The sequence below is a fragment of the Crinia signifera genome, chromosome 4 (assembly GCF_055691185.1).
Source record: "Crinia signifera chromosome 4, ASM5569118v1, whole genome shotgun sequence".
In the NCBI taxonomy this organism is placed as follows: Eukaryota; Metazoa; Chordata; class Amphibia; order Anura; family Myobatrachidae; genus Crinia; species Crinia signifera.
The window spans coordinates 230,769,201-230,782,537 of NC_139220.1; the positions used below are offsets into that span (position 1 = coordinate 230,769,201).

At 40.6% G+C, this 13,337-nt stretch overlaps 1 protein-coding gene across 4 annotated transcripts in view; it reads right to left on the reverse strand.

Annotated features, from left to right (window-relative positions):
- Positions 1-215: 215 nt before the first annotated feature.
- The window catches only part of FBN1 (fibrillin 1), a 228,663-nt gene continuing 215,541 nt past the window's right edge, over positions 216-13,337 (reverse strand). For all 4 annotated transcript variants that reach the window (XM_083183937.1, XM_083183934.1, XM_083183935.1 and 1 more), the window contains 9 exons: positions 12,668-12,874; positions 11,879-12,004; positions 8,768-8,890; positions 7,587-7,703; positions 6,294-6,419; positions 5,239-5,358; positions 3,551-3,782; positions 2,580-2,751; positions 216-755 (listed from right to left, as the gene is read on the reverse strand). In XM_083183937.1, the coding sequence (XP_083040063.1) occupies positions 366-755; positions 2,580-2,751; positions 3,551-3,782; positions 5,239-5,358; positions 6,294-6,419; positions 7,587-7,703; positions 8,768-8,890; positions 11,879-12,004; positions 12,668-12,874 (1,613 nt within the window). In that variant the 3' untranslated portion in view covers positions 216-365. The remainder of the gene's footprint in view (positions 756-2,579; positions 2,752-3,550; positions 3,783-5,238; positions 5,359-6,293; positions 6,420-7,586; positions 7,704-8,767; positions 8,891-11,878; positions 12,005-12,667; positions 12,875-13,337) is intronic.

Here is a 13,337-nt window from a genome sequence, read left to right on the forward strand (position 1 = left end):
CTTTGAATTTACAAACCAGAGAAGTCCAACATGAGAACAACTACGTGTACCTCTGCTGAAAACTTTCAGCATCAAAGGCCAACTTCCAATGGAAAAGTCCCCAAGTTTAAAATCGTCGTGTTCACCATATCAAGGTAGCTCAGCTGCGTACTATATAAGAAGCCTGAGAAAGTGGTTGTGTTGAGCTGGGATAATGATCCTGTACCTTGCATATATCATGATAAGAAAGTGCTTTTTAATTCATACAAACATAGTTATGAAGGACTTGTACCTATCCTACGGGAAATCAGTGATGTTGGGGAGGGGACATTCATGTCTACTTATCAAACTTTGGTTTAATTTTTCCTCGTCTCTGATTCGTCAGACTAATGGAGTAGGATTTGAATTTTCATTTTAAGAATGTCACCCAATTCACCAGTGAGGTAGTCTCTGTCGTGTCTGTCTTCAAGCTGGATAAGCTCTCTCTCCTTGTAAAGAGGGAAACTGCTAATCTCTAGGTTATAAACTCCAGCCACTGGCTTCTTCTTGGTCAGATGTAGGTAACTGATTCCTTCTTTCTGGTTGAGCCTAAATAATCCGCCTTCGTTTCCAGAGTCTATCACATATTTGTTGTGATGTTTCAGAGTAGTGAGAGCTGGGGTCAGCTCCAGAATTCGGTCTCTGGTGTTTAGATGGGAGACATTAAAGGAGAGGATGGCTGGTTTTTCAATATCCCAACTTGCGAGGCTAACAGGGGCTTCCAATACAAGCTGCTCCTGGCGAATAAAAAGAAAATTATGTTTTAGTTTCATTAATAAGAAATCACTATTATCAATATAACATCTTGTAGTTCAGACCCCATGCTGTGTGTCGGGCTGTAATGCATATTATGTTTTACAACTAATACATGTTTTCTAATTACAGTATGAGCAACAACTTTGACCTTATATTGTCTTGCTGAGTTCTACAATCTAGCTGACGTTGTCCTGCTTCTCTCCGTGTAATGGAGGATCACACTAGCACTGCTTATTTCCAGAAAGATGGGCATAGGTATAACACTGCCCCTCTAAGGTGTGGTATATATTCCTACCAGCTGCTTTATAATAGAGGTGACCAATATTTTGATCAAGTACAAAAATTCAATGATTCTGTAAGTTAGGACCTGTGCCTGTACTTACACAGTGATAGAAATGGAGCTTATGATGAAATGTGCCAGGTAATACCCCTTTCACACTGACTGTCACAATAACCTGGGTTAATGCCGTGTTAACCCGGGTCACACTTCGGGGAGAAATGGTCCCCAACCTGGAGAGTGAACAGGGTTGGTCCGACTCCCAGGTGAAGAGGGTCCCATTAACCCTTATGGAAAGAAAGTTGGCTCTCGGCACTTGGAAATGATGTCAAGTCCAACTGCTGGCAGAGGATACCCTGTGTCCAGCCTGCAATGTGAATGTTGGTGTGACACGGTTTGAAACCTGTGTTCATTGACCTGGACTAGATCCTGGATTTTCATGTGAAAGAGGAATATTTGAAATGTCCACACACTTAAATATTATACTTCTAACCAGGCTGGTTAGATCATCTTTAGTGTGTGGCCACTTTAAGGCACATTACACATTAACAGAGTTTATTAACATTATTTACTGACTTCATTCTGATTTACCACAGTTTTCACCGAACAGAGATTGCACATAAAAAATAAAGGGCTACCTTCTATAAATCCCTGTCTGATATTTCTGACAGGTGGAAATATTAGCCAACAGTATTCAATACCAGTCGTTTTCGGCTGTGACTCGTCTGTGCAGATTCAACTTTGGTAAATGTCAATCTGCATTGTCGCAAACAGCTGCTGGATTGTCGAATCCGCTGCCGATTTTGCCGATCCATGGACTTTCCAACTGTCAGAATCTATTCCGACAGTTGAAAATACAAACTTGATATTGAATAGGTAAAATGTCAATTCAATGTCTGTCGGAAATATTATCCCGATAATACAGTATAACAAACTTGCATGAATGGCTCATTCTACTGTATTTGTATACTGCATTCACTTTATTTATATTTCACATATAGAATTATGTTATAGGTCTTTTTACTACTATCTGTATTGTACTGTACATTTGTGCCCCCGTCACCTCCATAATGTAGTGCTTAATAATACAGTATAATAACATTCATAACAATATCATTTACATAATCAACAACTGAGGGAATATCTGGGATAAGCAACAGATTGTTAATAACAGTCATATAACAAAACACCCATTGTCAGTGCAGATAACTGCACAAAATGGTTTTATCTTTTATGTTTGTTGTGGTCCAATTTATTTAATTTTGTATATATTTTGCTGTGTCATCTGCCTAAATTATAGTGTTGACTGAGTGTTCTCATATACAAATTTTTATTTTATTTTAAGGGGAATCCCTCATAAATTTAACCCAAGGATTCGGTCCAAAATGTATGTTACATTCACAATTCCCCCCCCCCCAAATAAACAAAACTATTTAGGATACTTTGGCATACTGCCCAATTATATATTGTAACCATTTAGATTTGAAGCAGGTGGTATTTCATTTTTTTCAAACAAAGGAACCAATACCTCATCATCATTTGAAGCGGTATCATTGGTGCTCCTCCGCTTCCTTCCCCTCTTGGGATACCCATTGATCTTACAATCGTAGCAAGCCTCTGGTGATAGTGAGTTGTCATCTATTTCCCCACTGACTGCCATATCATGAGCTCCACTTAGACCTGCTCCTGTTACACAGTGCCTGAGAAAACAAGATGGATATATATGAACACATTGCATTTCTTTATTACCAGTTACACAATATACAATAGAACGCAACAAAGAAGAAATGGGAAATATTTTCCATGGAGAGCGTATAACTGCCCTATTCTCCCATTCCACATCACCCATTCCACTGGCTTCCAAGTCTTCCACAGGAAAAGCTAAAAGAAATCTGCCTCAATGCAGGGCAGCTAAAGGTGTGACAGCTGTGAGGATTACCCATCAGCCCCGGAATAAAGATGGCAAAGCCATGGGTTGGCAGTAGTACAGTAGGTAGTGATTTGTGTTTAGATAATTGGTGGAAAAAAATCTATGTGGTTCTGTATAAATATACAGGAGGGTATTTTACACAATTTAGAGGGTTTTGCAGATGCATTTAAAGACAATACACAGGGTGAGATTTAATAGGATGAGAGATTCAGAAAGTGAGAGATTTGGTGAGAAATCTCCAGGTTTTTTTAAAGCGGCAATCATTTACACTGCAAAATCAAACTGGTTTTGCAGTGTAAATGATTGCCGCTTTATAAAAACTGGAGATTTCTCACCAAATCTCTCACTTTCTGAATCTCTCATCCTATTAAATCTCACCCACAGTGTCATAAATAAAAACACAAGATTGGAAGTAATATAAAAAAGAATAATCAAGCCATATCAATAATAATACTTTATAAACACAATTTTATGCATCTTCAAGAACAAAAGGTGATATATTGTTTTGAAGAGAAATATAGAGTGAAACATTGGCAGTTATTGGATTGCATATACAGAAAGGCGATTACCCTTGTCCTATTCTGAAGTATCCAGGTGGACAGCCGCACACGTAGCCACCTTCTGTATTGGAACAGCCAAAGCTACATGGGGCTTGAGAGGAGCTGCACTCATTGACATCTTGACAAGAACCAGCAAACTGTTCAAAATTAAATCCTGTTGGACATATGCACTTGAAGCTTCCCAATGTGTTGTGGCATGAGGCTCCTCCACATACATGGCTGTTCATGCATTCATTCTCATCTACAAGAGGACAGCAGTACAAAGGCAATTATCCACTTTTATACAGTATCCAGTTAATGTATAATCCTTCACTTCACCACTTCACCATTACAGGATAAAGGCACAGTGCCGCAGCTTAGTTGAGATAAGAAAGTTGTAGGATTATTATTTATAAATGTATTATTAATATTGATAATGTGCTAGACCCATTAGCAACCTGGAACTGTTCATCTGCTGATTGAATTACAATTTGCAATAGCTATGTTGTTGTAGGATAGTTGTGTAGGGCAGTGGTTCCCAAACTGTGTGCCGTGGCACACTGGGGTGTCTCGGGAACCTTGCAGGGGTGCTTCAGGTTGGTGGTCCATTATGGTCAATGCAATTGGCTAAAACAGTGCTTGTGACTGACAATCATAAAATATGTTTACAAATAGCACAAATCTTGTCTTTCGCTAAATAATTAAACCTAAAGAGGACATATGAACAGCGCAGTTTATTTAATAATTTTTTTTTCTTAATTTCCCAATAACAACCTTTTGGCCTAGGATAAAATGGATACAATTCTGATACTATAGGGTGCCTTGATTTGTAAAAGTTTGAGAACCACTGGTGTAGGGGATTTGTAGAATCTGAGACGTATATGTGACAATGGTGATGGTACACTATATGAAGTCAGCGCCATTAGGCTGCGTGGGGCTGGAGTATTAGCGGTAGGATTAGGCACTAAAAGGGGGGGCATGTGTGTTAGGTACTAAGTAGGGATGGTTAGAATTATGGGTACTACTACTGACATAGTAGCTGTCTGGATACTAAACAGCTGGATACTGTCTTACGACAGCCGGTTTCCTCAGCTGTGTATCACTCCCCACTAAAAGCTAAAGGTCTGTTGTGTGGCCATTACAAGATAAAATTTGACTAAACGGAGGTTATAGTGACGCACAGCAACATATGGGATAAACACAGATGTTTACGCTGCTAGAGGAAACAGTATTATTGGCCAGTTCATCCTGCAAAGTCATTGTGGTACCTGTATAAAATAAATTCTCCTAGGTCACACACTGATTATAATGGGATTTAAACTACAGCATTTGTTTTTCTTAAAATAAAAAAAAACCTTGAGTCACAAAACAATTTAAAGTTGTTGATAAAATAGTGTACAACTGCAGAGCCTGCACATGTGGAGATAATCCTATTTACCATAAACATAACTATAAATACTGGGTCAAGTGGCTTTTAAATATGAACAAGCTGAAGCTCTGTAGGCCCAGAAATAAAGTATGTTTCATTGTATAATTATTTGCAGCAAGTCCAGCTGACCCCACCTCACCCGCAGCAGCAGGTTTGTAAAGTATATTCCTCAAAGCAATCTTTATCGGGAAGTGGCAGCTCAATACAAGGCTATGGATCATACCCCAGACTGAGATTGTGGCCTCTGACTACTGAGCAGCACAGTGTAGTGTAAGGAGGCACTACTCACCCACACACTGGTTCCACTGGTAGTGTTGTAAATAGCCTTGTGGACAACTGCACCTATATCCTCCTATGATGTTCTGACACCCATGCTGACACCGATGGCTTCCGTCACATTCATCCACATCTAGTAACAAAGGATTTGTATTCATTACACTATGTAGATTACCATATTAAGGATATTATATGAGCAAGCTTGAAAATAATGCAATATAAGATACATTTACTTAACAAACCTCTAAAATGCGTGCATATCTGGTAGGGAATATAGATTGTAAGCTCCACTGGGCAGGGACTGGTGAGAATGGTGAAATACTCTCTGTGCAGCGCTCCGGAATATGTGTGTGCTATATAAATCACTGGTAAATAAGGCAGATAGGCTGCTGCAGCACAATGCTAGTGGAATGTTATTACTTGCCACATGTTCATTGTTTACAAATGTAATAGAGATGTACAATGCGAATGGCACAGTCTGCACTTTGGATTCTTTGATGGTCACACTGTTTTGGTCAATAGTCCTTGGTGGCCGCTGCGACCAGACTCTGCGGCGTGTACAGCACCCACCATCTCTGCGAGGGGAGCGCTCTGCACAAATAAACAGTGATGTTTCCTTTGGCAAACCTAATGCTAAAGACAAGCCCCTGTTCCAGCTGGCAACTGTCAGATGTTGCTACAGTGCCCCATTAGGGACCTTAGCAAAAGGCTGCCCCGGGCCACAGTGTTGGCAGGGTTACACTGATACCATGCAGTTTTCTACATTTCCAAGCCTGGGGAGAACTGGGATTTGTATTTAGCACAAAGGACAAAGCAAACAAAACAAATAACAGAAGACGTCCATAGCCGTCGTTACACAGACCGTTTAGAAAAACAATTATTATTTGAATTATCCTGGCCTACGTATATTAAGGAACCATCAGCTTGGGGAGAAGCCATATAAACTCACTGAAAGCAGTATATGAAATATGTGTCTAATAAAAGCAATTTCCCCTGGTATGCTGATTGCTGCAGCACACAGTAATGCTGCAGGGTACTAGTGTGTGTACATCACCGTAAGCACCTTACCTTCACATGCTGCACCACTCGGGTCAAGGGAGAATCCACGCTGACATTCACAGGTATAGCTACCAGGAGTGTTCTGGCAAATGCCTTTAGCACCACACATGCCCATTTCCGAACACTCGTTGTTATCTAATGTAACATGGGAGATAGAAAAGATTCAATTGCTGACATTGTACAGTAGGCAAACATGTTGCTCTGCTACACCCACAAAAATCTCTGTACTGTAGGCAAATGCACGGTTCTGTACATAGCTGCATAAACCAATAACTTGCTGCTTATGGGCCTTATTTAAAGTCTGACGGCAACCGGTAAAATTGGTAAAAGATAATGCAAGCACATGGAACTATCCTGTATTGTGGGCATGTATCTATAGCTCTGTGCAATTTTATCATACACATGGCAAGGAGATGCCTGTTTCTCATATCCAGCATAGAGCTGGTGCAAGTGCCTACACTAATGATGACTATTGTGGCAGCTGGCATGGCTGGGCTTTCTGATTGCAGACACAAGAACCCCTGCTGCCTGCAACTACATCCACGCTGTATGTGACCATGATCCCTAGCAATTGGAGCTAGAAAAGTGGCTGTATTTTGTATTTAAACCATGGTCCCCCAATTGCCACAACAGACCTTTTAGAAAGCGGACATTAAGTTGTGCTATGTTACTGGCAAGGACACCACAGCAGCCTTTCTATATGCAATCATCAGGAAAAGTAATGTAATCCTGATGGGCAAATTGCAGTTTTCCTAGAACAATCTACAGTATTTGCCACTACAAAGTCTGTTGATCTGCCCTAACACACCAGCGCATTCAGCTACATAGTCCCTATCTTTTATCCCGATACAATTTTAAACTAGAGATACAGCGGGTTGTCGCTACAAGCTGATGAAATTAATTACATCTTATAGTATAGAAATAATATTTAATGTTCTATCTATACTGTAATTTGTGTTTTTGTAATAACCACTTACTGTACTAACGTGACTTATTATGTAGTGTCTAGTCCAATATATAAAATTAATATGATATATTACAACTTTTCTTTCCTGTATTTAAAACACAAACCCCATCAGTGTTTTCTCCTGTGGCAACCGATTCTGCAGCCTTTACTCAGTCTCTATGGAGACAGTGGCCACAGCCTAACAAGCAGCAACACGTCTTGTTTCTCATCAGCGCCAATGCTTTGCTTGGTACCCAAAGGGGCTCTGGGATACTAACTAAAGGCATTACTGCCTTATGTATCACCTCAATATGAAGCCTCAATATGTTATAGACCTTTCTCTCTAATGTACTTACCAATACAAGCGCTATGATGCTGTATGAAACCAGGAGGACATTTGCATGTAAATCCTCCTAACGTATTGACACAAATAAATTGGCAGTTATGTTGCTTGGTTGCACATTCATCAAGATCTGGAAAGAAAATAAAGACATTATTATTGCAGTTTGTAATATAAAGTATATGTATGAAACTACTGAATAAAGCAGGGGTGGCCAAACCTGCCCTAGAGATCTACCAACAGTTCATGTATCTCAGGCACCCTGTGGATCTATAGTAGGAATGAATGCAGCAGGTTTGAAAATGTGACAGTTAGTAATGACTACAGCTGTGCAGCAGCTAGGTGATTTGGAAAACATGGACCATTGGTAAATCTTGAGCACCGGTTTGACCGGGTGCCGGACGGGGTCCCGACAGTCGGGATCCCGACAGTCATTAACCCGACGTCGGGATCCCGACTGTTAAAACACAGACGGCCGTCTGCTATTTTCCCTCGTGGGGGACCACGACCTCCATAGAGGGAGAATAGAATAGGTGGCTCGCTTAGCGAGCCAATGTGCCCGCAAGAAGCTTTGTTGCCCTGGCCACGCTGTCTGACACCGGCCAGTCGGGATCCCGACGTCGGGATAATGACTGTCGGTGAATCCCGACTGTCGGTGAAACATACCACACCCGGTTTGACCATCACAAGTACAGTGATTCCACCCGAACCCCTCACTGGGGAAGAATATATTACGCCTGTACTATAGGTGTACTTTCAGAGTATGTGCAGAGTGAAATCCCTGAATATATTCTCTTCAGGTTGGCATATTGTTCACTCTACATCAGCTCCATCGTTGTTCTGTGGTCAAGGGACTAATAACTGCTGGTCAAACCTTTTTCTGCCCCGTCAATGGTCTCATGTGATGTGGATTAAATTGTGACCAAATAAATTCTCAGCATTTTACAAAATAACATACCAGTATTCTCACTAGTCAGGGACAACAACTAAAGTTACCAACCTGTAAGAATAATTCATATTACATGTAATGACTGACACTCCCTGCACCCTTAGTGTACTGTATGTGTGTATATATATATATATATATATATATATATATATATATATATATGCAGTATGTGCCTGTTTTCCAACTGAGCAATTCCATGGAAAGAGAGTCAGCAATAACCACATGCATACAATAAATGTGTGCGTTACCTTTGCAGCTTCTTCCATCCTCTTGCAGGACATATCCGCGAGGGCAGGAACACTGGAAGCTTCCAGGAGTATTTTTGCAGATAAAGTTGCAGGGCTTGGGAGACTGGATACATTCATCAAGATCTGTAACAATAACATAATTCTGTAGTCCGTACAGGGGTAACGGAACACAAAACTCACAGCATAAACGGCACATTGCCACAGTTTATTATAAAAAAAATTAACTTCTATTTGTAAGGCGCCACAAGCGTTTTCAATGCCATACAAAATGACATGGATCTTACATAAACACATAGGATAACTTTAGTGTTGTTTAGTGACAAATCCAAACACAGTGCCTGGGTAGGGAGAGTATATGATAGTATAGAGCAGGCATGTCCAAACTATGGCCCTCCAGCTGTTGTGAAACTACCAGTCCCATCATGCCTTGCCACCATTTTGCTATTAAGGAATACTAAAACTACGGTAAGGCATGCTGGGATGTGTAGTTTCACAACAGCTGGAGGGCCATAGTCTGGACATGTCCGGTATAGAGAGACTCACTATTGTAAATGGGGTGAGAAGGAGTATACAGCACTGACTAGGTCTTCAAGTATCAAAGTCACTGGTGAAAAATATGTTGAAGGAGTGGATGGTGGCAAAAAAGTCTGATAGAGCAAGAGGGTGAATTCTAGAGTAAAGGAGCAGCACAAGAGAGGTCCTGGGTGTGGGGGTGAGATAAGGTCATGTACAGTATGTTGAAGTGATGCAGCCATCAATAGATGGTAAGGGAGAGATTGTGGACAAAAATGAGATTGCAGATGTAGAAGTGACCTTCATTAAGTTAGGGGTTGTTTACACAGTATTCTGTGGCAGATGGGAAGCCAGTGAAGCAGAAAGAGATGTAAATGAGATGGGTTTCAAAGTCAATATTAGATTGCAATTAGGAGGCCAGGAGGAGATTGCAATAGTCTAGAGTCGACAATTGATGACAAGTGCGTAGATGGTGTCTATAGTGAGGGAAGGAGCAATTGTGGCCACATTGCAAATGTATAATCAGCAAGATTGTGAGAAAGGAAATGTGGTTAGTTGAGTTGAAGAGAAGTCAGAGATTAATCTTATTAGCAAACAAGAGCGACAGATGAGCGAGAGATGTTGTAAAAAGATATGTAGAGTGTAGGGGGTGGCAATATGGTCCTAGTAATGTTTGAGGTCAGTTATAGACATCTTTGGTTTGAGAAGTTTGGGGACATCCAGGAGTAGATAGCATAAAGAAAATTAGAGACACGCGAGATAACAGAGGGAGAGAGGTCATAGAAGCACAGGTAATGTGTTTTGTCTCCAGCATATGTGTAATAATGGAGACCAAAGGAGCTGATGGCTCTCCTTTAGAGGAGTTGTAAAAGGAGAAGAGAAAGGGGATAAAAACAGACCTTTGGCATTATTGTCTGTAGCAGGGGAAAAGGAGGTGAAGGAGGCAGGCAGATGGAGAGCAAAATGGGTGATGACTGTAGCAACTGATAGGGAGTGTCATGACTGTGAGCATAAATTGTGGATGTGAAAAAGTCAAGAGCATGGCAGGCAGAATATATGGGAAGAGGGTTATTTTAGGAGAAGGTAGCAGTCAGTGGTTATAGGAAGACTAGGAGTAAATGAAAGACTTGAAGTAATATTGTTTGGAGAGGGACAGGGTTGAGCTGTAGAAATATAGGTTGGCTTTGAAATAGGTACAGAGGCTTCATATGCAAATAACGTCATGCTAGTTGGGGTGATTCAAGTCTCAGTGAGCGCAACAAGGTTGTGGAACCTGGGGATAAAGTGGATCATGGATTCGGACGGGTTTGTAATAGAATGACCTTTTGTCACAGAAGGCACGATAAAAATGTAGGGATTGAAGAGAGGTATGTGGATAAGGTAGGAAGAGTCACTTGTATGCTGACTGTATGTTGGGGGTAGTAGTAGGAGGTACAATAGGTGAAGAGTAGGGGGATGTGCAGTGCAAAGGTGATGCAGTGGGAAGACAGGGTGGAGTCACACAGTGAGAGTGTGTTAGCATGTAGGTAAGGGAGAAGGAGCAGGGTAGAGAGAGGATGTGAGGTGAAGTGACAGAGAGACATACTATGAATTTTGACAAAGTGGGAATGGAGAAGAAGAAAGAGGTACACACGAGCACAGAATGGCAGGTGTATGAGCAGGGTGAAGGTGGAGGATGGCATGGACTATTGGAAAGATGACAGAGGGGAAAAGTGATGAGAGTGGAGAGGGTGGATAAATGGTTTAGAATGGAAAGAAGAGTTGAAAAATGTGTTGTATGTCACAATAACAACATAATCACCTTGAGCACAGCTAGGGAGGCCAATCCCGGGATTCACATTTGAAAAACTCTCAATACCAAGTTTCCCGGGATTGGCCTCCGGAACCTACATCCCTGTATGCCCTCAGAATTCTTATCTTTTATTGCCTGCACAGTCACGCAGCTGCCGGCAATCCTGGGATTTGCATCCCTAGTCACAACGGACACAAAGTGAAATGGATGGCAAAAAGCACTGGTAAACAACAAACCTAACCAGGACAAATCAAGATGCAGCAGTTGCGGTGGTAAAATATATTAATGGTTAGCAAGGGTTTAAATGTTAGAGATACGGTGTATGCTGAGTGCAGAAAATACAATTAAGACCGGGTTAGTGGAGATATGTAGTATACAGACTTATGTAAACACTTTGTATTAAATGTACCAAGATGAAAGTTCTACAGAAGATGGGATGTTGCCCATAGTAACCAATCAGATTATTTTTTTAGCACCTTCTAAAAGATAATTGATAGAATCTGATTGATTGCTAGGGGCAACATCCCATCTCCAATAGAACTCCCATCTTAGTAAATTTACCCTTTAGAAGGAGGGTGCAGGAGAATAAAGGGGCAGTTACAAGTGACACAATAGTAGTAGGAGAAAAGAGTGGTGGTAGAACTTACATTTGGAAGCTAGTTGTTGGGCAGCCGTAACACTGCCTGAATTATCCTCATCCAAGATTGTAACAGAATTGAGAGCTCTAGAACAGGGTTGTTTATAAAAGGACAAAGGACCAATATGACTGGCCAGTAATTGAATCATCTATGTATTTGCCAACATACCTATGCATTGGGTGCCTGTCACATCTGGGGTGTAGCCTAGATTGCACTGACACTTATAGGATCCTCTTTGATTGATGCACTGTCCATTGAGACAGATTCCATGTAGCACGTGACACTCATCTATATCTGAGGACCAAATAGAAGAATGAGACATATTAATGTATTTCTACATCAAGTATTTATATTGTTATCAAACATGTAGCATATATAAAAGAGTGTCAGACAACCATTATCCCTGACTATCATTAGATATTGGGTTACACCTCTGTGCATGCTGGAAATCGGCTTCTGCAGTAGTTTTCCTCCTGAACAAACCTTATTCTCCAGCAGAAAGCTAGCAACACGAATGTGATTACATTTATTATAACCATGTTATAAACAGGTTTGTTCTGCCACAGAAATACTCACCATCCTAGCCAGCCAGTAACATGAGAGTGACTAAGTGATCTCCATAGTGATTAATAAAGTACCGGCCTGGGTACCTACCCTGGGATATCTGTTTCATGATACCATAAATATACTTAAATATTGCGTTCCATAGAAATATTTCTAATTGACAAATGAACTAGGAAATTACTTTTGAATTTAGTAAATGTATGTTACAATATTGCATTATTAAATATATTCAAGTTCAATATATATACAGTTAAGATTTCAATAATGATAACACAATTTTTAAAATTAGGATTTAAAAGGTGAAAAATACTGATGTATTAATGTGTAATGTTCCTAGTTCTGCTATACTTGTTAGGTGTAGCAGAGACAGTAACTTCTCGAGCAAAGACCTACCTTCTCCTCCAGTCGTGTACCCTTTGCCGTAAGGGCAAAGCTTTTTAAACTGAACAGTGCCAGGGAAGGGGCAGATCTCACAGGTAATACCCCAGCCTCTGCCAGCATTACAACAACATTCAGACTTGGTGACAGAGTTCTGTGTAGAGGATCCCAGCTGGCACATGGTGTGTAATACTTCAGTGAAGCAATATCCCAGCCTGTTGTCTGTAACAAATAAAGCATGTACAGAAATGATCTCAGCAAATGTTTAAACCATATGTTATTCAACATTGGAATACCTTATCCCCTATCCCACGTGATTTAGTCCGATTAAGGGTTCATTTTCAGACGATAAAATTGTCCGCTAACTGCATAACGACGATAATGACCATCGGTCATTCATTGCATTACCTATCCATTTTTGTCTGCTGAAGGGGCATCAGGGCTAATAGGATAGCAGCCATATTTTGAAAGAGGAGACTCCCCTTTTTCAAATTTGGGTGATCCTATCTTTCTACATAGTGCAGTCTGGGAGAAAAGGGCACTAAAATCCCCCTTACCTTTTATTATTATAATTATTATAATTTTATTTATAAGGCGCCACAAGTGTTTCGCAGCGCCGTACAAAGGAACAATACAGGGAGACAAAACTTGGCATAACATTGAATAAATAACAAAAATACAGTAC